The sequence below is a fragment of the Chelonoidis abingdonii genome, chromosome 14, assembly GCF_003597395.2.
Source record: "Chelonoidis abingdonii isolate Lonesome George chromosome 14, CheloAbing_2.0, whole genome shotgun sequence".
In the NCBI taxonomy this organism is placed as follows: domain Eukaryota; kingdom Metazoa; phylum Chordata; order Testudines; family Testudinidae; genus Chelonoidis; species Chelonoidis abingdonii.
The window spans coordinates 30,378,490-30,402,081 of NC_133782.1; the positions used below are offsets into that span (position 1 = coordinate 30,378,490).

At 52.8% G+C, this 23,592-nt stretch overlaps 2 protein-coding genes across 4 annotated transcripts in view; both read right to left on the reverse strand.

Annotated features, from left to right (window-relative positions):
• MTCL2 (microtubule crosslinking factor 2) overlaps positions 1-23,592 on the reverse strand; it is a 92,817-nt gene that overhangs the window by 62,433 nt on the left and 6,792 nt on the right. For all 3 annotated transcript variants that reach the window (XM_032789297.2, XM_032789296.2, XM_032789295.2), the window contains one exon: positions 7,749-7,973. In XM_032789297.2, the coding sequence (XP_032645188.1) occupies positions 7,749-7,973 (225 nt within the window). The remainder of the gene's footprint in view (positions 1-7,748; positions 7,974-23,592) is intronic.
• SAMHD1 (SAM and HD domain containing deoxynucleoside triphosphate triphosphohydrolase 1) overlaps positions 1-23,592 on the reverse strand; it is a 268,902-nt gene that overhangs the window by 33,493 nt on the left and 211,817 nt on the right. The gene's annotated exons all lie outside the window — the stretch shown is intronic.

The following is a 23,592-nucleotide window of genomic DNA, read 5'->3' on the forward strand; positions in this document are numbered from 1 at the left end:
GTGGCATGCCGCGGGGGGTGCTCTGCCAGTCGCCAGGAGGGCGGGAGGTGGCTCCGGTGGACCTCCTGCAGGCGTGCCTGCAGAGGGTCCGCTGGTCCCACGGCTTCGGTGGAGCATCCGCAGGCATGCCTGCGGGAAGTCCACCGGAGCCGCGGGACTGGCGACCGGCAGAGCACCCCCAGTGGCGTGCCGCCATGCTTGGGGTGGCGGAATGGCTAGAGCCGCCCCTGGCCAGCATGGATCATTCAGTGGAAACACTGGTCCAAGCAAGTGGAGAGCTCAGACACAGGGACAGAGCGCGACACGACCGGAGTGAAAATGGCCACAGGGGAGCCTGTAACTGCTGACACAGCCAGTGGGCAACTGGCACAGCTCCACTGTACTAGCCACAGCTCCTGGAGGGACAAAAGTCACTAAAATTACAATGGGTGACTCAGCAAGACACTCTGACAACTACATCTGAAGAAGTGGGTTTTTACCCACGAAAGCTTATGCCCAAATAAATCAGCCAGTCTTTAAGGTGCCACCAGACTCCTTGTTTTTGTGGCTACAGACTAACACGGTTACCCCCTGATATCTGACAACCACAGAGAGCTCTGCAGTGGGTCTGCCTAGCCAGACAGAGTGCTCGGGCTGCCAGAAGGGACCGAGGCAAAGGCAGACCTGAGCCCCAGGCAAGGAGGAAGGCCAGTTGAATGGATTTAGATCAACTGACCATGGGTTTTAAACACAAATGTATCTGTCACACCAGACAGATCCTTTGCTGGCTTCCTGCTAGTTCCCCAGGGCTGAACGTCTGCGTCTGTGACCCTAATCACCCACCGCTCACAAACCCATGCCTGCCAATCTCAGTGATGGGTTCTGTCTCCTGGCGTACCACCCGGGCCCTGGGAAGGGACGTTGCGACAGGGCAGCACCAGGCTGTGCACTCCTCAGTGGTTAGGAGGAGGTTAGCTCTGGTCCAGGATAACACCACAGTCCCTGTGCAATCTGCCAAAGACCAGAACACTTATCCCAAGCGGGTGCAGCTGGCACAGCCACACATTGGCACAGCCACACACTGGCATCACATTAAGCCAATGAGGGGGAAGCCATGCCCACCAAGTGACGATCGCCTCCCAGATTCCAGCAGATCGGGGAGAGAGAGACACAAGGCTCAGATGGCAACACGCACACTAATAACTCACATGAGCTCCACACGCTTGTCTCTCTGCTGGAGGGCGCAGGGTGGCTGAGAGCCCCAGAGAAGGGGATTTATATCTGGGGGGCCTTCCTGTGCTGGGCAGCCAAGCCCTTTTCTCTAGGGCACCCATGGACACAGGCAGTGGGGGACGCCAGAGAACCACCACACATTCCTATGCCACCATTTTGATTTGCTTCTGGCTCTTCTTTGGCCAGCTGCTCCCCCAGCCAGGAGCCCTCGTCTAGGTGACTCCATCTCTCCTCCACTCCAAGTCAGGCCTGCACAGTCCCAAAGGCTGGAAAAGCCTTTTCCCTCGATCCTGGAGCACCACCCTCAGCCGGTGGCTGTGTCTGAAACTGGGGTGGCTTCCAGCTGCAGTGTAGAGAGGGAACCAACGGGGCGGCATCTCCATGCCAGGCCAGGCTGGCATGGGAACCTGCAACACAACAGCTGCAAAGGCTGGGGGGGAGGGGAGGTCCCAAAGCAGCCCTGACAGGCTGGGAGGGAAACTGGGGGTGTGTATGAAAAGACACACAACTGCCCAGTGCACAGCTTAGGGGCCAAGGGAAGGAGATGCCCCTTGTTTAACCTTCCGCAGTTATTTGTGCAACGCCCCAGTGTACACTGGTCTCTGGGAACCAGCAAGCAAGCTGTGAGGGCACTGCTGCATGGCAAACAGCACCCTAGGAATGCTGGTATGGATGTGGGTCTCCATGGGGAAGGCAGCTTTGATGAGCAAAGTGCTTAATTCCTGTGCACGGGAACATGGCCAAGAGGCAGCTTCTGGGAGTTGGGGGCGGGAGGTGTAGGGACAATACAGACTGACACACACATTGGAGCAATCGTTCCCAGCTCCTGCTCCCAGGACAGAGTCAGCCCCTGAAGCCAGGCACCCTGCCTCGCCATTCACCTCCCTGCTGTAAGCCTCACAGCAAGGGAACAGGAAGATGCAGCCAATGCCTGACACACTGATCCCCCACTCTTGGCCCCCGACCTCTAAAGCTAAGCCAAGCCTTCCATCCTTAGAACACAAGTGTCAGTGTCTGGACACATCTCCAAGGCAGAGCAATCAGGCTGTGCCAGGTGGGGAGTCCAGAACCCGGGGGAGACAGGCCCCCGCTCATGGCCCTGAGATACAGCAAGCTGATTTGACAGGCCTGAACACCCAGGCCTTGGCCAGCTGCAGAACCAGGCCTCACCCCTGCTGCTCTGGGGGCTGCAATCTGACTGACGCCCACAGTAACACTAGGCAGCACCACTAGTCACATTGCCTGCGGGTGCCTGTCCCCCAGTCCCCAGGGGTAGCTTCCAGAAGCCATGGCTTCTGGGAGATTTTGAAAGGGCTTCCAGGAGTCCAGGGAATTGTGGGACAAGAGATCAAATTCCCCTAATCCCGTGGCATTGGTCACATTTCCTAACCCTGGTCTCAAGACTGAGGCCAGGGCGTGTCATGCAGATCCACAAGGGTTCAGGCTCTCTTCAGGGAACTCAACCCAGCACCCAGTCCACTACACAGGGGCCGTGGGAAGGCAACTGCCACTGGCTGCAGCTACACTATCTGGCAGCACTGCACAAGGGAGCTGGGAGCATGAAGCCAGGGTTGCTGTGCGTCGGTAGAGCAGTGCAGGGGGCTCAGGAGAGGAACAGCATGAGGGCAGCAGGGAAATAAACCCATATGTTTGGGTACACTGGTTTCAGAGTTCTACTCTATCAGCTCTCGCAGGGTTTGTCCCCAGCAGGTATGGGCAGCAAGAGACTCGCTTTTAAATACACACTCAGACTTTGCCTCATAATTACAGTCCAGTTAGCGCCGGATGCTGGGGAGGAGCTGCCATCACTCATTTGTGGCATGTTTCTTTTCCAGGATCAGCCGCTTTCTGGTGCCTGGGGCACTTGGCAACCCAACCCCTCCTTTGTGTAAGGGCCCTTGTTTGGCTCAAATTCAGACTTTGCTCAGCTTCCTAACGCAAGGATGGAAAGGCACTTCATGGCCACAGGACAGCCAAGTGCTAACCTAAGCAGCGCAGCTGCGGTGCCTGCTCTCGGGAGAGCCAGCCGGGGGGGAGGGGAAGGTGCCGCCTGGGCTCTGGCTGTGTAAGAGAGATTAAAGAGCTGGAGCATGAAGACTTCCTCCTCTGTATGCGTAGCAGGGCAGGGAGGGGAAGCCAGGCCCTGCCCAGCTGCTGCAGCTACCTTCTATTTTTGCCCCTCAGTGACTCTGCAGTATGAGCTCTAGGAGCCATTTGCGAGAGATACATCTGGCTCCCCCCAATCCCCTGCCTTAGTCCTATGTCTGCTGATTGGCCCCGGGAGGGAGCACGGCCAGGCCAGGCACTCTGCCTGGGGAGCAGACAGCACTGGAATGGGCCCAGAGAAAAGAAAGGGAGGGACAACGGTGCCCTGTGAAAACCGCACGCTGGCAAAGGCAGGCCAGGGCCTTGCCCACTAGCCCTGCCAAGCTGCACAAGGGCAACAGGGAGAACACATTATCTCTGACTCCAGAGAGGGGAGTGATACGGCCCCATGGGGATCAGCAGACACTGCAGAAAGGAAAGGTTCAGGTCCAAGCTGGAGGGAGGGGCCTGGTTCCAGCTCTTCGCAGGGTTGCTGATTTGGAGGTCTGGGTTCTCTGGGCGATTTGGTTTGCAGGGGATCTGAAGTTGGGAGCAGAGGCACGGACTGTCAGGTGAGAGTCAGTAAAGACTGTTAACAATCCGGCGCTTCTTGCACCCCAGCAGCTGCCTGTTCCCGTTGTTATCTGCAACCCAGTGGCTTTAGAGATCCCCATGCTCCTGCTGCAGAACCTGACAGGGATGGGCAAACTTTTTGGCCCAAGGGCTACATCGGAGAATAAGAATTATATTGTGGGCCATGAATATTCACAAAATTGGGGTTGGGAGGTGCGGGCTCTGGAGTGGGGCTGAGGATTTTGGAGTGTAGGAGGGTTCTCTGGCTAGGACCGAAGGGTTCGAAGAGTGGGAGGGGGATCAAGGCTGGGGCAGGGGTGCAGGAAGGGGTGCAGCCTCTGGCTGGGAGTGCGGGCTCTGGGGTGGGAGTGGGGATGAGAGGTTTGGGGTGCAGGAGGGTGTTCTGGGTTGGGATCGAGGGGTTTGGAGGGTGGGAGGGGCATCAGGGCTGGGATAAGGGGTTGGGGCATTGGGTTTGCACAGGGGGTGCAGGCTCCGAGCGGCGCTTACCTCAAGCGGCTCCGGGAAGCAGCGGCATGTCCCTTCTCTAGCTCCTATGCAGAGGCGCGGCCACACAGCTCTGCACACTGCCCAGTCCAGAGGCACCACCCCTGCAGCTCCCATTGGAGTGCGTTAGAACCGGAGCGGGGCCATGTTGCGGCTTCCGGGAGCCACTTGGTGCAGCCCTGACCCAGTGCCCCGGCCGGAGTGCCAGAGCAGGGGCTGGCTTAAAATGGCTGTAGTTTGCCCATCCCTGACCTAAGGGTATAGCTACCCTCTAGCACCTCCAGCTGCATTGCAACAGCACTGCTGCTTCCTATATCAAAAGGGTTTTCCATCACAATAGTTAAGCCACCCCGATCCCCAGAGAGGAGGTAGCTAGGTCGGCAAGAATCCATCTGTTGACCTAGCTCAGGGGTTCTCAAACTGGGGGTCTGCATCCCTCAGGGGGTCATGAGGTTATTACATGGACAGTCGCAAGCTGTCAACCTGCACCCCAAACCCTACTTTGCCTCCAGCATTTATAATGGTGTTAAATATATTAAAACGTGTTTTTAATTTATAAGGGGGGGCCGCACTCAGAGGCTTGCTGTGTGAAAGGGGTCACCAGTACAAATGTTTGAGAACCACTAACGTAGCTGCATCTACACCAGGGGTTAGGATGACCTAGCTACGTAGCACAGGGTGCAGAATTTTTCCCCATCCCTGAGCAATATAGTCAGGCCAATGTAATATTTACCTATAGACCAGGCCTTAGGTTTTTAAAGTTTCTACATGCAAAGATCACCTGCCAATGGCGAACAGCATTTGGCTGATCCATGGTCACCTTCCCAGTGGTCTTGAAACTCATAAAGAGCTGTGAACTGCTCCATTCGGCAAAATGGATGTTAACAGTGAACCCTAAGAATGGCAGTTGAAGTGCCAACACTTCTCTGTTTTACTGCTGATCACTTCAGCAGGAACACCTGGTAAATGTTCGTGTCTGTTGGTCTTGGATGCAATGATCGTTACTGAGGAGTGGAGAGCAACCAGCTGAGGGGTGCTAGGAATTAAAGCCCTACAAAATTCAGATCACTTCTACTCTACTCTGTAAACCAGTCTTCAGCGACACCAGCTACAACCAACAAGGGCTCAGCTCTGCCAGTGTGGCAGACACATGTGGTAGGAGCCAGGAGACAGACACACACACACACACAGGCTCTACAAGGGCTTCACTCGGAACTGGGGAAAAGGGGAGCCATTTCCTGTTGTTAGGAAGGCTCAAGCCTCTGATCTAGCCAGGCTCCACGCCACTGAGCATGGCCAGCACTACCACAATGGGGCGAGCTGCATCTTGGAGCGACACTCCTCTGGGAGACCTGCAGGCTACAATTCTGCAGCTGGAACAATTCCCACACACTCAGCTAGGGTTAGAAAAAGCTGCAGCTTCATGGCCTGCCCAGCTGTACCAAACCAGCCCCCCCTCCTCCCTCTCCCTCCACACCCACTCCATCTCATCCTCTCTCCGCCCCCTCCTTCCTGTTTTCCTTTCTTCCTCCCCCCCAGCTTCTGTCCCTGACCTCTTCTCCACATCTGTCCCTTGCCGCTTGTGCTATTCCCAGGGTCACTATGGCCCCATCCAACCCCTATCCCTTCAGCCAGGGAAGCTCTAGCAGGGGTACTGAGGCTGGGATCATGCTGCAGAGGGCACAAGATGACACAGCCGTCCATCCGGCAGCATGGGTGCTGCAGTGCCGCCCTCCGGGGCAGCAGCGGAGCCATGCAGCCCCCTTTCCCAGCTGCCTGGGACAGTCATTAGCTAGCCCAGACCCTCAGCCAGCTCCCAGGTACAGCTAGCCCTTGCTGGTCCCTTCAGCTGCTCAGCTCTGGGATTCGAAGCAGCATTGGTGGGAAAGCAAATCCCTGTCTGAGAGGCCAGGAGTCCCAGACCCGCCGCGTGGGTGGCCACACATCAGGCTGGGGCGGCACAAACAAAGGGGCATTCAAGGGGAACGATAGAGGAAAACGTGGCTCCTGCTGCAGCTCTGCTCCCCCATACCCCTCTACTCCAAGGAGAAAGATGCTGCCATGGGAGAGGGGAGCCCAGAAATCTCAACCCAAGGCTCCACCGTGCAGAGGAGGGAAGGGGGATGTAGGGCTACGGGGTCACAGTGTCAGTCCCCCTTTGGCTGGGGTGGGGGTGGAAGAGGACCTTACAGGCTACCTGCAATGTGAGATGAGTCCAGCAGCCCCTTGGACTGGCCAGTTCAACCTCTCACAGCCAGCCAGCATGGAGGGGGCCCATCTGACCCCCACCCTGCCCATCTACTGCCCCTCCCCTCACATTGCTTGGGCCAGAGAGAAGCCCACCCCTCCAAAGGGCCCACTCCTCTGCTCTGCCCCAGGGAATGTAGGACAGCAGCCCCCAGCCTCCACAGGCCAGTAACTGCCACAGGGCCTCCCTGTCACCCTGACAGCGTGGGGGGGGAGGGGGCACCTCCACACCCAGCTGCCTTCAGAGCCACAGCAGCAGGGTTCCCACCTCCAGCCACTCAAAGAGCAGCAGCGGGCCCTCAGGCCCTTGCCTGGGGCAGCCTGCCCTGTGTACACCTCTGGCTGCACATGGTACCACCCGCCCCAGAGCCAGACTCCACGCATGGGTCTATGGTGCCTGATGGCTAACGCAGCCCAGGGCATTCAGCTGCACTGGCACCGTTATGGTCATTATGGTTACTATGGTTACGCCTACACTGCAGTCATATGGTGCAAGGCAGCACATGCAGGCACCCAAGCTAGTGCTGATCCAGCTCACTCCAAGCACGCCAGGGCACAGGGTCTGCACACCCAAGTCAAGAGGGGCCGGGCAGGAGCCAGAACCCTTCCCAGACTCCCAGGAAAGCTCCTGGCTGCAGGAAACAGAGCCCTGGCCCCACAGCCTGGCTCCTAGTACTGTCACCCACCATCCTCACACTGGTTTGTCTCACCCACTTGTTGGGTCTTGCCCCTATTAACTAGGATTGGAAATGCCTGGGGCAGGGGATGTCTCTCCCTATGTGTCTGGACACCACCTAGCGCAGCAGGGCCTGGGCCTGGCTGGAGCCCTTGGGTGCATCTGCAGTACAAAGTCCCTGGCACGACGGGGCCCCAGTCTTGGCCAGTCCTTAGGCACTGCCACGATAAACATGGTTAATAAGAAATAATCACCATTCAGACAGGACCACATATTAGTCCTGTCCAACTCAGAGGCCCTGCATACACCATCAGCCAATCTGGCAGCATGACCCCAGAGATCTCTCTGGCAAGGTCCCCATCCCTGCAGTATCTGAGCTCCCACAACTAACAGCTTTCTGTCCCCTGAGAGCAGAAGCCAGAGCAGATGTGGCTTGGGCCCATCTTACCTTGACGTCTTGCTCCAGGCTGTGGATGAGTTCGCCGTCCACCTGCCCAGTCTGTGCCACGCGCAGGCTGCGGCGCTCCGCTTTGCGCAGCCGGTACTGCAGGATGCGACAGGTCTTGCTGGCCTGGTCCAGTTGCTGCCGAAGCTCTTGCAGCTGGTAGACATCCTCCTCCATGTAGACATCTCTCATCTCCAGCATCTCTGCACGCAGCTCCTCGATCTCATCCTGAGAGAGACACATGCATCAGAGAGGCTCACTCTTGACAGGAAAAGCCCCCACCACAGATCACTCACCCAGCGAGCTCCAGTCCCACCTTGGTGGGTGATGCCAATTCAGTTTACCACAGCTCCAGTGAGCACCAGACCACAGACACTGGTGCCACTGTGATTCCATAGGCGGGACAGTGTCCTCATAGTCCCCAGGGGCAGCCTGCAGCTCCAGGAAGAAGGAGCTACGGCCCCACCTGCCTCTCAGGGCCCATGAATGAATTTATTCATAGATCCACAGCTTCCCAGGCCAGAAGAGCTCACTGTGATACCCTAGCCTGACCTCTGGTACAACACAGGCCAGAGACCAGCCCCACAATCATTCCTAGGGAAGATCTGCTAGAGAAACAGCCCCTCGACAGAAAAAATGGCCATGGATAGAGAACCCATCAGAACCCTCAGTAAATTGTTCCAATAGTGAATTACCCTCATTGTTCAAAATGTACACCCTATTCCCAGTCTGAATGTGTCTATAGATTCATAATCAAACAAGTCATTGCTGACAGCAAGACCCCCTGCCCCAGCACAGCAGCCTCAGCCTGGGCTTACCTATCCCATTGTCTGGGGTGCACTGGATAATTATGTGATTTACCAGAGGAAAAGCCAGGATTAGAACTCATACCAACTTGCCCCTAACTGCAAAGGCAATCCACTAGCCCACACTGCCTCTTGGGCCCGCACTAGGATGGAACCCATACCCTTGGTATTATCAGCACCAGTCTTTACCCAGCTAAGCTAACTAGCTTGGGGCACCCAACTGTGTGGCACTGGAAGAGGCAAAGGTTTTGCTGTTGGAATAGGAGAAAGCTTAATACTGCCACAGAGAGAGCTCTTGGCCAGCCAGATCCAGGAGGGGGACAACTCCCCTCCCCTGCAGCCACTAGGACTGGGGGGGAGTTGTCCCCCTCAAGGAGGGGGACTTGGGCCGAACCATACAGGCCCTTGGAATGGGTTAGAGACAAGTTAGGGAAGATGCTGAAAGAGTGACAGGTGCAGCCCAAGTAGATCTATGAGGCTGTCTAGGAGCCTGGAGAGGTTTGCAGAGACCACTGAGCCTATTACAAGCCGCACCTGCAGTCTTCACTGGCCACCACCAGTGAGAATAGGACTTGCCCTCTGCTAACACAGCTCATCCACACTCTTGCTTCCAAATCCCTTAGCAAGCAATCAATGGTGAGGAACACAGAGAGGCCCCTCCCCCATTTGCTTTCCCTAGACTGGATACAGGGTTGGAGGATTCAAGGTTTTAAGAAGACTGTGTGTTTCCTGCTTGCTTTTTACAACTGAAATCCTGAGACTGCATCTCCTCTGCGCCAGCAGAGCCTGGAGAACTCGAAGGGCCCTACCGAGGGAGACCTTCAGCCCACCAGTGACAGGGGAGTGGGTTTGATCACATGGCTGGGAATGCTCTTTCCATTTTTGTTTGCGTTTCACTTAAATTCTTGGGAAACAGGAGAGAGAGAGACACTCTTCTTGTTAAAGATTTGTTTCCCCGGTGGCCCCTTTCGAATAGGGCTGAGATAGCTCCCAACTCACAGGATTTCTCCAAAGAGTCCCACAGCTCCACTACCCTCAGCTTTCTGAGGTGAAGAAACCAAACTCAAAACAAACAAAACAACAAACCTCCCAGCCCTTCTAGACCCCCCCCAAAGGCACAAACCCTCCTTCCAGGTCACCCCCGAGCCTCATGACCCCCTTTTTGAGGTACGGCAATATTACCCCATTTTAGAGATAGGGAAACCGAGGCACAGAGTCATTCCATGACTTGCTAAGGCCAGGGGCACAGCTAGAATAAAACCCAGGTCTCCTCCCACCCACTGATGTGCTTTTACCATTAGCCCATCCACGCAAAAGATGAGGACCCATTTGCTTCGTTTCATGCTCATCCCTTGCAGCAGCCACATGGACCCCTGTGACACGCAGCCCCAGCATGCTGGCTCCATTCTCTCCCAGCACTGGCAGCTCCACACAGGCCAATGGATGGGAGAGAATCACAGCTACACGAGTTCAGTCGGCCGCTCGACCACCCCGCGCTGTGACTCCCATCACCGACTTGCCTCCCTACGCTGACATGGCTAATTAGACCTGGGTGATTATGACCCACACACCGTGTCCAACACAGAGATAAAAGAGGACAGGGGTTCCTATGCAGAAGGAAAGATCCACACAGCAGCATTACCAAGGCCCTGAGCTCAGCCTCCCCTACGGTTTTGTCGTTATACCTGCTGGCGAAATCAGTGCTGCCCCATTTACACAGATCCCTCCCCAAAGGAACGTTAAATTGCCCAGCCCTGCAATAGCAAGCCAGCCCAACCCCAGCCCCATGCCAGCAGGTGCTTTCCAGAGGGGTGGGTGAGGGATTGCAGCCTGAGCCCCCAAGAGGCTGCTGTCGTCACAGGGAGTAATAGAGACAACCCCATATGTTAGGAGCGAGCACACCTCCTAGGGATAGCTCCAGCCTCCCACTCTGGGGCCCAGCCTGGGTGCCCTGCCCTGCAGTGTTCCCACTACCCACCAGCTTGGGACACAAGCCCTGGACTCAGACTCTCACCATCGTTTTGCACAGCACATTAGGTGCCAAGGGCGAAAGGACAATGGCAGTTCTCTGCCACGGTCCACGATGCACTAGACAATGGCTGGCCATGTGCAAAGTCCTGCTCCTCTCCCTGCCATCCCCAGCTGACCTGCACACAGTGCAGGAATGCAGCAGGCACTAGGCTGACCCAGCCCGAGCCAAGGGGCCAGGAGGCTCAACTTTGTGTGATTCATTCCCTAGGCACATCCCCACCTGGGCCCCGGCAGCACTGGATGGGCCACTCCTTCAGCTGTGCTCCCGCAGGGGACAGAAGCCTTTCTATGCCATTTCCAAGAGAAGGGGCCAGGAGACAACACCTCCTACATGGGGCTGTCAGCCCCAAAGCAGTGGCAAGAACTGCTTAGGGTTCTGCAAGCTGTGGGGCATCTCCTGCCAGTTCCAGCGCTGAGCATACATGTTGCTGTGCCCAGGCTCTGGAAGGGGAGGGCAGGCACCCTGGGCTAGCGACATGGGCAGCACAGCCCTGTGCCATCAGCCTGGGAGATCTCAGATGTCCTCACGGTGCACGTGCTCCCACTCCACGGGCCCTGGAGTCTGCCCCGAACAGACGCACCGAGAACACGGGGCTCGCTAAAGCAGCCTGCAGCTAAAGCTAACCACAGGCTTTAGTTCAGTGCTCAGGCCCCTGCCAGGTGTTAGCAGAGGGCACAGTCAGCTGCTGTGAGCCAGGACACCTGGGTTCTATTCTGGGCTCTCCTGCTGCCTCGCTGTGTGACCGTGGGCAATTCACATACCTGCTCAGTGCCTTAGGTTCCCTTTATTTAAAATGGAGCTAATAAAACCTTCCCTGCCTCAGGCACATGTTGAATTAGCCAAGGTCTCCTTAAGCTACACAAGAGCAGTGTGAATAATAAAGGGCTCCTGCTTTTTCTTTAGCATACCCAACTCATCCCACTGTACCAACGGTGCACCGCTGCCCATGTCGACAGCCTGTGAAAGAACACTGCACTGACTCTCTGGGTACCTATGCTCCTCCACACTCACACCACACTGCCGCACAAACAGCAGGCCCCTGCTCACAGAGAGCTGGCAGCAGTTCCAGCACACCCAACTCCCCCTGCAATGACAGCATGCAGAGTAATCCTGACATCCCACAGAAACAAATCAAACCTGAGAGACTCCAGCAAGGGCGACAGAGGGGGAGGTGCAACAAGGGGCCGCAAATATTTACAGTGAAATAAAAAGGAAGGAGGGGGTGTGGACAGGCGAAACACAGACAGAAGCAGCAGCTAAAACAAGAGCAATGCAGGTTGACAAGGAAGAGATCAGCAACGCAGCAGGCAGCCCTGCAGCGATTCACAGAGAGACTGCACTGCGCTCCAACCTCTGACCCAGCCCAGTGAAGGGTCCTCAGCCCAGCCCAGCTGCCTATGAGTGTTCTTGGAACACACCCCAGCACAAAGGGTCATGAGCCATGGTCAGAGGGGGATCACAGCAGCAGCAGGACCTGTCCGGGTCTGCAGCCCCATTCAGTTTCTGGGGTTTCATTGCCATGCAGAGAGGCACATCCACACCTGGGGGGAGATAGTGGGACATTTACCAGCCCTCCATTTCCCCCAAGCTGGAAAAGAAATCAGGCCATGGTGCTGGGCTGTCCTTTTGGACACAGTCAGTCAGTCTCAGGTGAACTCGCAGCCCTGACGCCCCTCCAGGAGGCAATAGCTTTGCAGAAGGAGGCCTGGCGCCTTATGGCAAAGGAGCCAACACCAAGCAACATTAACACCAAAGTGAAAGGTTAAAAAGCAGATTGTGCGCGCGTCCCAGGAAGGGATCTCTGCTAAGCGGAGACCTCGGCTAAACCTCTAGAGGTCAGTACAGCGTGTCTGACTCCCCTCTGTCTCAGGAGTGCCCCCGCAGCTCCACTCTGCCCCTGGCAAGGCAGCACCAGGCATCTCCTTCTGAGCCCTCAAGCAACGGGGCCTCCTTTGCTAAGGAAAAGCTCAGGGACAGTACTGCCTAGCAGACTGAGCTCAGGACAGGGAGCCAGGAGCTCCCAAGAGGCGGTCTTGGTTCACTGGCTCAGATATTCACGGACCTCCTGACGCATGCAGAGTCCAGGGCTTCACACCAGGCGAGTGACTGCACCTGCAAATGGCTGACTTGACACAAGCATAGCGCACTGCAGGGGTGCACAGTCATACGCTTAGATTCCTTAGGAACCTGGCTGGCTGCATGGCCTGGGACAAGCCCTGCCACTGCTCTGCCTGAGCACCTTTCTCCCCAGGACTAGGCTAGTCCTTAGTCAGCTCCCTCCCTGCCACATATGTAAGAAGTGCTTTCAGTATTTATGGTGCTAGGGATTCCCAAGCGGCCAGGCGAGAGAAAAGGCCTTATTGTGCACAGAATACAGACACCAGTCATCTCCAGTACAGATTTGGTCTGAGCAGGATTCCCACGTGGGAGCAAACGGAGGGGGAGAGAAGGCTAATATAGCAGCTCTTCCCATCCCTATTCCACAGTGTCCTGGGTCCCCAGCCCAGCTTCTCCTGCCTCATCCCACTGGAAGCTCAGAATCCTGCACTGGGAACATCACTGTCTGGTGCCACAGGAACAACCAAGCAGGCAAGGAATCCGGTGCGGGATGTGGCAAGAAAGCCTGGGCCAGCTGGGAGGGGCTAAGTCCCTCCCCAGACCGACAGGTCCGAGGGCAGAGAGATGGTAATGCAGCGTCCCTCCCCGACAGGTTCCACAATTCCCATCCAGATGGCAGCACACAACCCTAGGAGAGAAGGGAACTCCTGCCTTTGGGCTTCCTCCATTTATTACCCATCGCCGGCTCTAGAGAGCGCTCGCACCAGCTGGCACTCCTGGCTGCCCCAGCTGCAGGACTCCACCGCAGACAGCAGGTCTCTGCCGTTCCTCTGCAGGTCACACTCCTTCCCTGAAACCCTCAGGCTTTTACTGAGTGGATTTTGGGGGTGGGAGCAGGGATATAAAGTCCTTTGTTTTTCCAGGCCAATGAGTCACTTGCTGTGATCAGCCGCAGAAAGCCAGTCATGGGACAGCACCCATTAGAAAGCCTTTTGATTGAGCCAGCATGAAAAGGGGACACGAACAATGGCTTAGCAGGCCTGTCTCAGCCTACATGTCAACTCAGATGATAAAACATGGCATCTTCTCCCAGGGCACCAGCTCGATCTGCCATCAGGAAGCACTCACACAGCACTCTCCCCCTCACTTCAGTTGTTGAATTTGCTAAGTTATACGATGCAAACCCCTCAGCCGCCACCCCAGAGACCCATAGCATGTACACAGCCCTTCCACCGGGTATCCCAGAGCTCGGCTCTGAACCCCATTCACAGATGGGGAAACAGAGGCCCAGGGAGCAGGTCCCAAGTCTTCCCTGCCTCCCACCTTCTGAAGCCATTTTCAGCTAGTCAAAGGAGGTGAGTGGAGACTCCTGCTCTGGTGGCATTTTACAAAGGTGCAAAGGACAACACAAAGGGCAAGGCAGGGTCACCAAGGCACATGATTTACCCAGGGTGATTAACAGAGCCCACCTCCTGCCTCCCAGCCCAGGGCCCTGGCCACACCGCCCCCTTCATGCGGGGAATTTCACCACAGTAACAACAGAACAAGGCACTGGGTGAACGAATGTGGCCCAGAGTTCTGCTCCATGTCCCATGGCTGCCCTGATGGGAAGAGCCCTGGGGCAAGGAGTGTCTATGTGCTGGGCAGCACATTGCTGGTGCTAAGTACATACATAATGACACAGGAGTGCTCTGCAGACTACAGGTCCTAGCATGCCATGCTCCATTTCTCTGAGCAGAGGCTACTTGCATTCCTGAGACTTGTGGTGTCCAAGATGCATATTAAATAGGAGGCCAGCCACAAATTTCTTCCATTTCAAGCTCATTGCCAGTGAAACATGGCATGAATCTGCCCAACGGGAAGACTCTCCAAGAGCCTTCTTTGTGACCTGTTCAGTCAGCACCCATCTTCCTCCCGCACCGACAAGCCTGGCGCCTGTGGCTCCCAGCCTGCCAAAAGCCTGGCCCAGGAACATCCAGAAGGCTGAGACTCAGGCAGAGTCCTGAAGCTGGGTGTCATAAACAGATAGCTAAGGGTTAATGTTTCTTTTACCTGTAAAGGGTTAACAAAGGGAACCACATACCTGACCAGAGGACCTATCAGGAAACAAGATTTTTCAAACCTCAAGGGAGGGAACTTCTGGGTGTGTGTCTTTGTGTTCTGTGTTCTCTCGGCTATGAGAGTGATTTCTATCTCCAGGCTTCTCTAATCTTCTGTTTCCAAGTGTAAGTACAAAGGTAGAAAAACAATAGGCTTATTTGTTTTTTGGGTTTTTTTTGTATTTACATGTGTGTAGTTTGCTGGAATGTTTTAAATTGGATATCTTTTTGAATAAGGCTGTTTATTCATTTTTTTTAAGAAAAATTGACCCTGTGTATTGTCAACCTTGATACAGAGAACATTTTTATGTCTTTTTCTTTCTTTTTATATAAAGTTTTCTTTTAAGACCTGTTGGATTTTTTTCCTAGTGGGGACTCAAGGGGATTGAGCCTGCAGCTCACCAGGGAACTGGTGGGAGGGAAAAGAAGGAGGGGGGAAGGTAAATTGTCCTCTCTGTTTTGTATTCAAGGAGTTTAAGTACAGTAATCTCCTAGTGTACCCAGGGCGGGAAAAAATCTGGGAGGAGGTAAAGAGCAGGATGGGAAGTGGGTTATTTCCCTGTGTTGTAAGACTCAGGGCATCTGAGTCTTGGGGTCCCCCCAGGGAAGGTTTGGGGAGACCAGAGGGCGTCAGAGACTGAAAATCTGGCTGGTGGCAGCGCTATCAGATCTAAGCTGGTAATTAAGCTTAGAGGATTTATGCCAGGCATCCACATTTTGGACGCTAAGGTTCAGAATTGGGATTTATGCTTATGATACTGGGCGGCTATGGGGACCAGTCACTGTTGCTGGCAAATAGAGTCTATCAGCCAGGCAATCCAGGATTACCTTCCAGCAAGGCTAACCCAGCTGCTCCTCAGAGTGCAGGGAGAACAAACAACCAAATGAAATGAGAACTCCTGAAATGCCAAAGGAGAGAAATTCAATCCAGCTCACGATTCCAGGTGCGTTTTGTGCCAGGTTAATCACCCCTTGCCACTTGTCGGAGCCAGCAATCGGAGAAAGCACCATGCCAAGCCATCGGGGCAAGATGCATGCCACTGCAGGTACACACTGGCATTAAAAACCGAAAAGAAAATCTTTGTGCCAAAACGACCCATACAACTGGCTCCCACTCACTGGGCTTTTGACTGTTCCCAGGGGCTATTCTGGATCAGAGCACCAGGGTAGAAATGCCATTGCTGTTTGGAAAGGAAGAACACACAGTGAGCTCTCTGGAACAGCGAGTTCCAGGGGGCAGAGCGGCCTTGTGGGAGACGTGTTTGGAGAAAGGATCCTTAGCAATGAAGCTGCCTTTTAGCAAGAGACCTGCATTGTTAAGAGTCGCTGGGGCTGCGATTGCATCCAATTACACTCAGCAAACAGTCCTGGGGAGCAGTGCGGATTGAGCAGCAGTATGCAATCATGTAATGAAAAGCTGTATCACAGGGATGCTTACCCACCTTTGGAAAGCCTTATATAGCTATTGTTATTAGAAGTATAACAAAGGGCAGGAGCTGGAACCGTGCAGTACAGAGTACAGCAGTCCAACCCCCACCCCCACCCTTCCCAGTGTCCAAGTATAGCATGCAGGTATTTCTCTAGATCAGGGGTCGGCGACCTTTCAGAAGTGCTGTGCCGAGTCTTCATTTAGTCACTCGAATTTAAGGTTTCACATGCCAGTAATACATTTTAACGTTTTTAGAAGGTCTCTTTCTATAAGTCTATAATATATAACTAAACTATTGTTGTATGTACAGTAAATAAGGTTTTTAAAATGTTTAAGAAGCTTCATTTAAAATTAAATTAAAATGCAGAGCTGCCCAGACCGGTGGCCAGGACCCAGGCAGTGTGGGTGCCACTGAAAATCAGCTTGTGTGCCGCCTTCGGCACACATGCCATAGGTTGCCTACCTCTGCTCTAGATGAAACTGCCTCCAATATAAAACCAAGGGAAGAAAATTGTTACTCCCAAGAACTCCAGGTACACATGTGATCAGCTTCAGAAACCAAACAAGTCTCAAACATGTCAAATTAGAGACCACTAGCCGAAACTGTGCCCACTAGCTCTTCAGACGGCCTGATGCAAAAGAGTTTCTTTCTCGTCCACCTGCAGCATCACAGCTAGGCAGCAACAAACCCAGGACACGCACAGCGAGTGGTGCGGGCATCACTCTGTCCTGCTGCTCCTCTCTTGAGGGCAGGCAGCAGATGGGAGTCCTCATGTCTCAAGAACTAGCATGGTGGGCTGGAAGAGGAACAACTCAGCAGACCAACCAGGGAAGCAGCCAGTTCTAAGCTGGAGCCTTGCCTAAGTCTGCACTGCCCCTTTAAGACAGAGGTGTCCCAAATTTGCCCAACCAAGAGCCACACTGAGAGCTTGCAAGGACTCTTACTAGCTGCACCGGGTGGCATAAAATGGAGCAGATGCTCATTAATACAGGGCAGCATGGCCCCAGAGGGACAACAAGCCCCAGATTGCAATGTAGCCAGGCACCTCAGGACCAGCATTGCATTCTGGGCCTCACATCCTCATTGGTTAATTCTTGCAAAGTGGCTAGAAAGTCTAAACTTATCTATAAATGCACATGATTGTTGCTCTGACTGAAGGGAAGAGAGCAGCAGCTCAGAGCAGGAAATTGCATGGCCCACCTCTGGGCCAACTTGGCTTGCAGCATCCCCAAATCCTCTTTAGAATGGTTTTAGTAAGAAAAGTACCAAATGGTAAATAAAGCCATCTGCTCCTCAGAAGCTCAGCTTTTGGAATTGAGTGAACAAATGTACACCTGATACGTGTGCCCACAGCGCTCATGCCTTGCGCATGCTGGGGATTCGTGACTGCACAGCTGAGCTTTGTACGTGCATGAGAAGGGTGCAGTCACACATTTGAAAATGTAACAGTCCTTCCCTCTGAGCAGACAGCTGCATCACCAGTGCCAGCGGTCTAAAGAATGACTTCTGTACAGAGCAGCCTCCCTCCTCCTGCTCACAGAGTCAGAGATTCCAACGCCAGAAGGGACCATTGGGATTGACCTCCAATATAACACAGGAGATGGGAACCTCGCCCAGCAATTCCTCCATCCAGCCCACAACTTCTGTTTGAGCTACCACAATCAAAACCTTCCAGAGGAAACCATCTCACCAGGTTTTGATGGAATTATTGGTATTGTCTTTTTAAAAAAAAAAAACACGTGAAGACAAAATACTAGAAAACATTAAATATCTAGAATGAAATCCAGACTCTACCCAGTCATTGGGAGTTTTGCCACTGGCCTCAATGGGTATGTCTCTATTGCAATTAAAATGTCATGCCAGCTGACTCGGACAAGCTGAGGCTGGAGCCTGAGCCCTGCGACCCTCCCACCTTGCAGGGACCTACAGCCCAGGCTCCCGTCTGATCCCAAACATCTACATTGCAGTTAAACAGCCCCTTAGCCAGAGCCCCACGAGCCCAAGTCAACTGGCACAGACGGGTTTTTAATTGCAGTGTAGACAGACCCAATGGAGCCAAGGTTTCACCACTAAGGCATAACATGTGCAGTCAACCCTGAGCTTATAAAGGACAGATCTTGCCCGGAAAATCTGATTGGTTTAAAAACAAAAATGACAAACTGCTAGGAAGCAGCAAGGAAAGCAGGCATATTCAATCTGGATTTCACTGGAGCATTCAATCTAGCATCTCATGAAACCTTTTATCACCAAATTAATTCAGACTGATTTCGCTGTGAACGAGCACTGCCACGCAGACTGGCTCAGGGACTCCGAGCAAATGATAATATATCAAATTCAAGAGAGGCATCCAGCAAGAGAAAATTACACTGGTCCAAGTGCCTGGACTTTCTATATTAAGTCCTGGACCAGTGCCAAAATAGAACTGCTAGCCTGAGGGACCATTTAAGGACCAGGGTCTTGTGCAGCCCAGGGCTGGAAAGGAAAGTGCTCCAATTCCCAGTGGTGTCTAGTGTTCCTTTATAACCCCAGTAAGTCAAGGCGTATCACAGCTTCAGCCACAATTATTCGGATCACCAGCCTGACTTTCCCACGCGCCACCTGCTTCAATTCTGACCTGATTTTAGTGACCACTGAGCACTGTTAGTTAGTATATTGGGTCAGCTCTCACTCTGTGTGCTACAAACTCAACCAGTTTCCAGCCAGGGATAAGCACTGATCTGTAACTTTAGGGGCTACTGAGACTATCAGCATATAAAACCCAGATGGAAGGGGAGTGAATTGGGGGCTGAAGCAGGGTAATGCTGGTTTACTGAATGTTAATGTAAAACAACTTCAGTCGCATCACGGCAGCTAGACTTCATTGTACGCCTCACTAGGACAAGTCAGAGAGGCTGTTTGCATCCCATGCAGCTGCTGACACAGGGAGCTCCTCCTCCCGATGCACATAATGGCCCCTGGAGGTGAAGTGCAGAAAAAATCAGCCGATTTAGGAAGTGGGCTGATTTTATTCCACCTAATTTCCCTTCAAAACACACACACACAGCCTCCGGCTCTGCCCCAGTAGTGATGAACAGGTGAATGCTGTACAGTTCCCACCTCTCAGCACTAGTGTGTCAGGCTTTCTGCAGACTCAGGTAGACAGCGCTGGCTTTACCTCTGGAAGGTTCACACCAAATCAAGGGCTCAAATCGTTCTGCTGAATTAAAAAACCCACAAACTGGCAGAAACTCTGTGCTTTTAAAAATACTCATGTTTACATATTTACCTCTACGATGGTATCAACTGTACCAAGAAAACGTGGCCATCTCCTCATCAGAGCTGCAAAGAGCTGCCTGGACGAGACTCAGCCATGGAGTCCCAAGCCCTTCCTATTCAGGCAACCCTACCAGAGAGCACAGCTGACCCAGCAGATACGTTTGCACAAGGCAACCAAGGACCCTGCCTAGCCCTGGTCTTGAGCTCCAGAGTTGGTTGAGGGCAAGGAGGGAGCGGGAGGGGAAACAGACAGGCTGCACCTAGCTTCCCAGGCCTGTGGAATCAGCCTGTGTTCCTGATGCTAACAAATCCATCAGCCATTCTGCAATCACAGCAGCAAGGCAACATGATTCCAAGTTGGGGCTCTGCGTGTTACATGGATGGCTCATTCCCTTTGCGGCAAACTGTTCCTCTAAACCAGTGGTTCTCCACACGCAGCTCAGGGTATGGCAACACTCAAAACTCTCCCAGCACTGCACGTACTCCACATCCTCATGGGGTTTAGCTTGCAGCGCTGGGAGCCGCACTCCCAGCGCTTCGGCACTGTTTACACTGATGCTTTACAGCGCTGTATCTTGCAGCGCTCAGGAGGGTGTTTTTTTCACACCCGTGAGCGAGAAAGTTGCAGCGCTGTAAAGCACCAGTGTAGCCATGGTGTCAATCAGCACACAGCGGCGACCCATGTGACATCTTCAGGGCCATAGAGGTAGTATATACAGTGCGTGGATGTGACTCACATAACACGGAGACCTGCTTATGCAGCCCACAATGGTAAACAGGTTTTTAACCACTGCTCTAAACCATAATAAATGGATTAGAATTAGAGAGCAGAAAAATGCTGACAAACTGGAGCGAGTTCAGAGAAAAGCCACACAAGTCTACCTGGGGCTGGAGGAATTGATTCCCATGAATGGAGGAGTTCACTGGGTGCAGCATAGCTTGGCTAAGTGCCAATGATGGGGGAGGGGAACATGCTGACCACCTCCAGTTAGTGAAGGGTGCCCACGCCCTAGAAGGGAGAGCAGTTGTTTGCAGTGACACAACAGGCTTCTAATAAGGAGCTGTGGGGAGACATTACAAAGGGGAGGTTTTAGCCTGCATGTAAGGAACGACTTCCCAACGAGGAGATGGTCAAAGGGAGGGCCGGGCAAACCCAGGCAACTGTGCACAGGGCCAAGCCAGACATTCCTGCAGAGCTCAAGTGTTCACTTGAACAGCAGTCTGCAAAGGCAAACGGTGCCTGCCGATTTTTTGCATGTGTGTGTTTTAGGAGGGGCCAGGGACGAAGCACAGCACAGCCCTAAAGTAAGAAGGGAGACAAAACTTAAAAAAAAAAAAAAAAAAAAAAACCAGCCAAAAACAGAGGCTGAGTGAATGGCAGGGAACAACAACGGGAAGAGATCCTTCAAAAATTGAGACTTCAGGTCAAGTATCACCAACACAAAGTGCCACAAACTAGATAAGTGAGATGCAGCTGGAAAACAGGAGGGCAAAGAGGGAATCAATCGGAAGAGCAGATAAGAAGAGACATGAATACAAATAAGAAGCATATCAGAAGCAGGAAGCCTGAGTCAGCAGGACCTCAGGCACCCATCCAGGAGGACAAGGACAATAAAAAGAAGCTTTGCCTCAGTATTCACCTCAACATATATTGAGTAGATACCTGAAGGCTAGCTTTGGGGGAGGTAACTAATGTGAAGTACCATCAGCTGTCAAGAGGTATTAGAACAAGATAACTAAAGAGCAAGAAGTCACCCAGCCCAACACACCCAAGAGTTCTAGAGAAACTTATGACTGAAATAGCTGAGCTACCCAAAGAAATATGAACTCTATCAGTAAAGTCACTTGTCTTTGGAAAAAGTGCTGGGGTGAACCCAGGATGCCCTGGAAGCCTTATTTAAAACACCTAAGGGACCGAGATCCAAAGGAAAAATGAGCTCTGTTTCTGCAGAGGAAAATCCAACCTGCTAGAATTCTTGTGGGAGTCAGCCAAAAACGTGGCTAAAGGAGAACCAGAGGAGATACTGCTTAGACCTCCAATAAGCCTTAGAGAGAATCCCTCACAAGAAACAATTCAGGAAATTAAGGCCTTAAAGTTAGGTCAACCCAGATATATCACTCAGAGGTGTGAAAAATCCATACCCCTGAGTGATGTAGATAAGCCGACATAACCCCAGGTGTAGAAAGTGCTAGGTCGACCGAGCTACTCCCTCCTGGGGAGGGGGGTTACCTACCCCGATGGGAGAACCCACCCCCCCTGTCAGCACAGGTTGTGTCCACAGTGAAACACTACAGAGGCGCAACTGTGCTGCTATTGAGTAGACAAGCCCAGAGCAACCATGGGATGAAGTTAAAGTTCTGTCATGAATTAGAAATTGGTTAAAAGAAAAAACAGAAACCAACTGTTCATTTTCAGACTGGAAGGAGGTTAACAGTGGTCCCCACAATCTGTTCTCTAATCAATGTATTGATTATATGCAAAAAGAGTTGAATGATGAGGTGGCAAAATTTGCAGATGACATAAATAATTATGTGTCAAGAGAAGAGAAGAGAAGAGATTGGGAGGAAATTCAGAAAGCCCTAAAAACTGAAAAATACAACAGCAGATGAAACTCAAGGTGCAAGGTGATGGCAGGGAGAGCTCCAGGGATGGGCTGCACATTAATTGTTATCACACAGGAAAAGTTCCTTGACATCACTTTGGGCAGCTAAATGAACAAATGAGGTATCTGAGTTAGGGATCACACTGGACATACTACACCCCGGTGTTTTTCAAACTGGGGTTGCCACTTGTGTAGGGAAAACCCCTGGCCAGCCAGGCCGGTTTGTTTACCTGCCCCATCTGCAGGTCCAGCCAATCACAGCTCCCACTGGCTGTGGATCGCTGCTCCAGGCCAATGGGGGCTGCTGGAAGCAGCACGAGCCGAGGGACATTCTGACTGCCACTTCCAGCAGCTCCCATTGGCCTGCAGCGGCGAACCACAGCCAGTGGGAGCCGCAATCGGCCGGACCTGCAGACGGGGCAGGGTAAACAAACCAGCCTGGCCCGCCAGGGGCTTTCCCTACACAAGTGGCGACCCCAGTTTGAGAAACACTGCTATATCCCTACACAAATGCAATGCTACAGCCTTGCTGTATCAGCTGCACTTCACTTCTAGTCACCCTGTCTCAGGAAGGAGCACAAGTGGCAAAGGTCCAGAGAACAGCAACAAAACTGATGACAGGCATAGAAAGACTTAGGTTCCAACCCTGCAAACACTTACACATGTGCATGACTTTACTCTTGTGGGTAGACCCACCGCATGAAATCCTGTCTCTGCGGAAGTCAACAGGGTTTTGACCATTGAATGTAATGGAAATACTCACACAAGTGGTTATACATATCCTTAGGTATTTGCAAGTACAGAGCAAACTTAAAACTGGTAAAAGGAATTTTTTTTATACAATGCATAATTAACGTGTGAGACTTGCTGGCACAATATATTGAGACAGAGAGCTTAGTAGGAGTCAAAAGACATCAGACAGTTGTATGAATAATAAGAATATCACCTGCTGTTATGCTAGTTAGAATGAAAATATGTAAAGGATATCAAACCTCCTGCTTCAAGGCACAAGAAAACTATTACCTGCCTGGAATTAGGGAAAAAACTCTCTCATGAGCCTGTTATGATATAATTTATTACTATTGATTACAGTAGGATGCAGAGCCTCCAGGCAGGACTGAGGCCCAGTCTCACTGGATGCTGGACAACATACAAGAGAAGACAGTCCTTGCACTAAGGAGCTTGCAGTCTAAATAAGGACAAGACACAATGGGGAGCGGGGAAGGGAGAGAAAACAAGAGATGGTGACAATAATAGGAGCAGAAGCTTGTGTATATGTTTAGCTAAGTGTGCACTGTTTCCATTCATACTTTCCCCCAAAGCTTCTGGTACTGGCCCCAGTCAGAGCTGGGTCCTAGGCTAGAAGCCCCACAGATCTGAAGCAGGATGGCAGTGCTGTGTCGCTGTGATCTCTCCTTGTAAAATGGGGATTACTAGCCACGAATGACAAGACGACATTTCCTCTGAGATTAAAGAACAAAAGCAGCAGCTTTCAATTAGTGCCAGAGGAGGGGATCACACTATAACTTACCAGAGAAAATGAGATGGGGATTTCCACTGAGAA